Source organism: Cajanus cajan, chromosome 5 (genome assembly GCF_000230855.2).
Source record: "Cajanus cajan strain Asha chromosome 5, NIPB_CcT2T_4, whole genome shotgun sequence".
In the NCBI taxonomy this organism is placed as follows: Eukaryota; Viridiplantae; Streptophyta; class Magnoliopsida; order Fabales; family Fabaceae; genus Cajanus; species Cajanus cajan.
Genome location: NC_138521.1, coordinates 7,907,420 through 7,914,181, shown reverse-complemented (window position 1 = coordinate 7,914,181; position 6,762 = coordinate 7,907,420). Strand labels below are relative to the sequence as shown.

The following is a 6,762-nucleotide window of genomic DNA, read 5'->3' as shown; positions in this document are numbered from 1 at the left end:
GTACTTCTGTTTTATGTAAAACCGAACGAATTGCCTCGGCTTGTACGTCTGTTTTATGTAAAACCGAAGGAACAAGCCTCGGTTTCTAGAACATTTGTGAATAAAACCGAACGAATTGCCTCGGCTTGTACGTCTGTTTTATGTAAAACCGAAGGAACAAGCCTCGGTTTCTAGAACATTTGTGAATAAAACCGAACGAATTGCCTCGGCTTGTACGTCTGTTTTATGTAAAACCGAAGGAACACGCCTCGGCTTGTAGAACTTTTATTAATAAAACCGAATGAATTGCTTCGGCTTGTATATCTGTGATGGAAGCATATTTATTAAGGCACATCCTTGGCCGAGTTGAACAACTCGGGAGGGAAGCCTGTTGCGAGATTTTTTGAGGCACATCCTTGGCCGAGTTGAACAACTCGGGAGGGAAGCCTGTTGCGAGATTTTTTTGAGGCACATCCTTGGCCGAGTTGAACAACTCGGGAGGGAAGCCTGTTGCGAGATTTTGAGGCACATCCTTGGCCAAGTTGAACAACTCGGGAGGGAAGCCTGTTGCGAGATTTTGAGGCACATCCTTGGCCAAGTTGAACAACTCGGGAGGGAAGCCTGTTGCGTTGATTAGGTAACAGAATCGAAAATTGGGCTGTAAGAATGGAAGAACTGCATAGATTTTTATTAACAGGTGCCTCGTTAAAAACCTTATCGGCCAAAACCCCTTTTCACTTTTTTACAAGGGGAGAAAAGACCGAATAAGGAAAAGAGTACACCATCTATGTATACAAGGTCTGATTTACAACAAATATTAACTATAATATGTCTTCAGATGGGATGCATTCCAAGTTCGCGGAATGACCTTGCCTGAAAGCTCTTCCAATTTATATGCACCGTTCTCCAAGCTATGCCGAATCCGAAATGGGCCATCCCAATTAGCAGCCAACTTTCCTTCTCTCGGATTACGCCTCGCCGATCCTTGTGCTCTCCATACTAGATCACCCTCTTTAAAACTTCTTCTGATAAGATTGGAATTAAATCTACGAGTCATCCTTTGCTTGCAAGCCTCAGCCGTGATTTCTGCTTTGAGACGAACCTCGTCCGCCATATCCACTTCAGCTTGGAGAGACATATCATTGGTATTTTCATCAAAATGCATTCTCCGAAAAGAAGGTTCTCCAACCTCCACAGGTATCATAGCTTCGGTGCCATATGTCAGCCGAAAGGGTGTTTCTTTAGTCGTGGATTGGGGCGTGCACCGGTAAGCCCATAGAACTTCCAACAATTCCTCCGCCCAAGCTCCTTTAGCGTCTCCCAACCGTCTCTTCAGTTCGCCAAGTATGACTTTGTTTGCTGCTTCGGCTTGCCCATTGGCTTGTGGATGTTCAACAGAGGTAAATCTGTGCTTGATACCGAGATCTTGTATGAACCGATTGAGTTTCTGATCGGTGAACTGCAGACCATTATCGGTAACAAGTGCATATGGAATGCCGAAGCGAGTAATGATGTTTTTCCATAAAAATTTTTGGACATTGGCAGCTGTGATACTTGCAAGCGGCTCGGCTTCAACCCATTTTGTGAAGTAATCCACAGCTACCAGTAGAAACTTGCACTGTCCTTTGGCTATCGGGAAGGGGCCTAGAATGTCCATACCCCACATCGCGAATGGCCACGGCGAACTTATGCCGTGCAGTTCTTCGGCCGAAGCGTGGATAAGGTTACCATGTCGCTGACATGACACACAATGCTTCACAAAGTTTACACAGTCGTCCTTGAGAGTAGGCCAGTAGTATCCGGCTCGTAGCACTTTCGTTGCTAAAGTCCGTCCCCCCGAATGAAAACCACATATCCCTTCATGCATTTCTCTCAAAATGTAGCTAGCTTGTGCCTCATCAACACATTTCAACAATGGAGTCGAGAATCCTCTCCTATACAAATCTCCTCCAACAATTACATATCTAGCGGCCTGCGTTCGGAGCTTTTTAGCCGCTGTTGGGTCCGATGGTAGTGTGCCCTGCTCAAGATAATCCATTATCTCGGTGATCCACGTACGAACGGACCGCTCCACTGCCAAACATTCGGCGGCTACCACACTTGGCGATTCGAGGTCCAAGTGAAGTGTGGTTCGTAGTTGTCCAGGCTTTCTGGTGCTGCTTGCCAACCGAGCCAATTGGTCCGCTCTCGTATTGTGTTCCCTTGGTGTGTGTTTTACTTGAACTTCTTCAAACGTATCGCGCATTTTTTGGAATAAATGATAATATTTCAACAAGTTTGCATCTTTTACCTGAAAATTATCATTCACTTGTTCGGCTACGACCTTTGAATCGGTCCAGCACTCCAGCCGGTTGACACCAATTTCTTGCGCGAGTCTTAAGCCAGCCAATAACGCTTCATACTCGGCCTGATTATTTGAAGCTTTGAACGCAAACCGTAAGGACTGTTCTATGATTAATCCTGTTGGTCCCTCCAAAATTATACCTGCCCCACTCCCTTGATTGTTTGAGGAACCATCCACGTGTATCGTCCATACAGTATTAACAAAATATCCTTTCGGTTGCAATTCATCAACGAAGTCCACCAAGCATTGGGACCGGATGGGTCCCCTAGGTTGAAAACAAATATCAAACTCCGATAACTCAATTGACCAAGCCATCATCCTTCCTGCTAACTCGGGTTTGCGTAACACTTTGGCTATCGGGCAATCAGTTCGAACAATAATCTGATGACTCTGAAAATATTGCCGAAGGCGCCGAGCAGTGTGAACAAGCCCGAGTGCCACTTTTTCTAAGAGCTGGTACCTTGTTTCGGCTTCCTGTAACATACGACTGATGAAATAAATGGGATGTTGTCCCTCTTTTTCTTGAATTAAAACCGTACTTATTGTGTCATTCGAAACACACAAGTAGACCACAATTGGTACTGCCGGATCGGGCTTAGAAAGGATAGGTGGAGAACCAAGACGTTCTTTTAAAGTCTGAAAAGACTTCTCACATTCGGCAGACCATTCAAACTTGTTCGCTTTTCTCAGTAATTTTACCATAGGTTTGGTTACTTCAGCCAAACACGGGAGGAATCTTGACAACGCTGTAAGCCGACCTGCTAACTGCTGAACTTGCTTAAGATTCTTAGGGCTGATCATTTTGACAATTGCCATACACTTATCGGGATTAGCTTCAATCCCCCTAACCGAAAGCATGAAGCCAAGGAATTTTCCTCCTGATACTCCAAACACACACTTCTCCGGATTAAGCCTCATATCATACTTGCGCAACTGTTTGAATATTTCAGAAAGATCCATTGCATGCTGATCAACATTTCTGGATTTTACCACCATATCATCCACATATACCTCCATATTCTTGCCTATCTGATGTTGAAAAACTTTATTCATTAACCTTTGGTACGTTGCTCCAGCGTTTTTCAACCCAAACGGCATTACCCGATAGCAGTAATTAGCCGAATCGGTAATGAAGGCCGTCTTTTCCTCATCCCGAGCATGCATGGGAATTTGATTGTATCCCGAATAAGCATCCAGGAATGTCAACATTTCGTGTCCCGAGACTCCATCGACTAATCGATCTATGTTTGGAAGTGGATAGGCATCCTTAGGGCATGCCTTGTTGAGGCTTGTATAATCTGTGCACATTCTCCACTTTCCATTTGACTTTTTTACCATGACCACATTCGCCAACCAAGTGGTATAATGAACCTCTCGAATGAATCCGGCATCAAGCAATTTGGCAACCTCTGTTTCAACTGCCAGCTTTCTTTCGGTCCCCATTTTTCTCTTGCGCTGCGCGATTGGTTTTGCTTCGGCACAGACTGAAAGCTTATGACACATGACTTTTGGATCCACTCCTGGCATATCGGAGGGTGTCCATGCGAAGAGATCTCTGTTCTTCTTTATAACCTGACATAAGGCCGAGTGGTCATCTTCAGAGATTTTGGCACCGATGTACGTGACCTGCTCGGGACGTGAGCCTATCTGAAACGGCACTTTAGACTCAATTGGTTCCACCCTTTCTTCATTATTCATTCTTGGATCAAGATCCAACACAGCCTCCTCTACTAGTGCCGAAACGTTCACAGCATGAATTTTGTTGGATTTGGATTTTCTTTCCTCCCTCGGCTCAACACGCAAACTAGCGTAATAACATTCCCTAGCAGCCTTTTGATCGGCGTGAATTGTAATGATATTTCCTCTGTCTGACGGGAACTTCATTGCCAAATGTGGCGTTGAAACAATAGCTCCTAATGCATTTAGGGATGGTCTACCGAGTAGGATATTATACGAGGTATTAGCTTCAACGACAATGTACTTTACTTGGATCTCTCTGCTCTCCTTTTCGTCGAAACAAAACCTTGTAAAAAGTTTTATGTATCCCTTGGTGCTGACTCTCTCTCCTGCAAAGCCAACCAACGGATCGTCATAAGGAAGCAACTCTTTTTCCGAGATACCCAACTGTTGGAATGTGCTCCAATATAGTATGTCCGCCGAACTGCCCTGATCAATCAGTGTTTTCTTGACAATGCAGTTGTGAATCTCAACACTAATGACCATCGGATCGTCTTGTTCTGGGTCAATACCCTTGAAGTCTGCATCTGTGAAGGTTATCGTTGGTAATCGCCGAGACGACTGTCGGTGAACAGCGTTGACCGACCGGATAGCTCGGAGATGTCTCTTTTGGGCCGAAGAAGTTGTGCCCCCACCTGCAAAGCCACCAGCAATGGTATTGATAATCCTTCGATGCGTGGGTGCCGAATCATCTTTTCTTTCACGTGACCTGCTTCTCTCGCGCCGACCTCTATCAGAGGTTTTATCAGAACGGTCTTGCCTGTGCCGATCCTGATACCTGGGTTGGTATGAACGATTTTGAGACGAACCAGACCGGTCCACAAAATTGTGCAGTTTCCCTTGCTTAATCAGGTCTTCGATCTTGTCTTTGAGGGCCGCGCATTCATTAGTTGAATGTCCCCGATTCCTATGATACCGACAAGATTTGCTAGTATCTGCTCTTGGCGGAGTAGATGCTCTCTTCGGGATCGTTAACACTTCAGATGCCAAAGCCTGTTCGAGGACCGCCGCGCGATTGGCATTAAGGGGAGTATACTGAGTATACTTCGGTCCACGAATAGGCCTCTCCCGAAGGGATATTTCTTTGCCTCGCCCCCTGTATGATGGTTCAACTGGTTTCTCGGATTTAGTGGACTGCTCGGCTCGGGCCTGATTTCTAAATTCTGCCAACTCCTCCATCTGCATGTACTTATCTGCCCTCCTACGTAAGTCATTCATGTCCGAAGGAGGCTTTTTACAAATGCTGTTGACGAATGGGCCTGGTTTTAAAGCCGTTGTGAGATGATGCAGCGCCACGGCTGGGTTGAGATCTCTGATCTCCAAAGTAGCCTTGTTAAACCGATCCATAAACGCCCGAAGAGACTCTTTTTTATCCTGCCTAAGACTAACCAAAGATAAAGATGTTAGACTGTGAGGGCGACTTGTCGCAAATTGGATAGTGAACTGGGATGATAATGTATTAAAGGAATCGATTGAGTTAGGTGGGAGACGAGTGAACCAGCTGAGAGCTCTGCCTTTGAGGGACGTAGGAAAAATCCGACACAATGCAGCGTCATCGGTCGTACTCAGAGTTACCTGTGTCAGAAAAACATCTAAATGTTCATCAGGATCAGTGGTACCATCATACTTGTCAATAGGTAAAGCCTTCCAGTTGTCCATCAGGGGGAGTTGCATAATGGAGGGAGTAAACGGATGTCGGTGTGATCCGATAGTGGTTACATCTGCAGGACGAACTACAGTAGGTAAGGCCGAAGGGAATCTCTCAGGGGCTACTGCTGAAGCGTGGGGGACCGATGTATGGACCGCATGAGATTGGTATGACCCCTGAGTTTGTGTGTTGGTGGCATGGGTAGGCTTCCAAGAAGTATCCTGACTTCTCAGCGCTTCATTCTCAGCCCTCAAGGCTGAAAGCTCCCTTGCATCTTTTTCTCTTTGTTGTTTCATCAATTCCATTTCTTGCTTGAGTAGTCGTACTGTTTCGGTGAGATCTGTTTCATCCACCATCTCCACATGTTCTTCAGTAGGGCGGTCTTGCGTGTTCGTTCTCCTAGTTATCGGCATCGTTCTTCTTAGCAAACTTTCAACCACTTTCGTTCGGCCCCACGGTGGGCGCCAAATGTACCTGTCTGGAGGATACACCAAATCTTCTCGTACTCTGAAGGCCGAACGAGTGGTCCGATCCAATGCGAGTGAGGGGTTGGTACCTGCAAAAGGCACTCCAACGCTCAAGTCAGGACAAGCACCAATATCGAGGGTAATTAATGAACAGTGACGTTACCTTTTGACTTGAGCTATTTATACTGACATTTATGGGCTTTGGACCCCATGGGCCCTGCAACGTATTTACCGTATTAGGTAATACACCTTAATCAACTAATTAACTCCTAATCATGGATTAAGGGCCATGAGTGATGATGGGCCGATCCAGATGGCCGAACGCCACTCGGTCACCTGGTTTTGCCTTTTGGCAGCCGACCGGGTGGTGGCCGAACGCCCTTACCCGTACAATTATGTTTTTAAAGTTAATAGAAACTAGACGCATAATTTTTTCTTTTTAAAGTTTGCAATCTAATTTATCATTATAAAAAATACAAAAACCATGGTTACGATTGACTAAAATTATGATGACTAAAAATATATTTAATTTTATAAAATTATAAAAAGTCGTTAACATAAATGATGTAATTTAGTATTTATTTTTC

The 6,762-nt window shown here is 45.1% G+C and overlaps 1 protein-coding gene across 1 annotated transcript; it reads right to left on the bottom strand.

Moving 5' to 3' along the window:
- Positions 1-796: 796 nt before the first annotated feature.
- LOC145957812 (uncharacterized) lies at positions 797-6,121 on the bottom strand. Its single transcript, XM_083074218.1, has one exon. It carries the CDS (start codon positions 6,119-6,121, stop codon positions 797-799), a length of 5,325 nt encoding a protein of 1,774 aa, XP_082930344.1.
- Between the last annotated feature and the right edge of the window lie 641 nt (positions 6,122-6,762).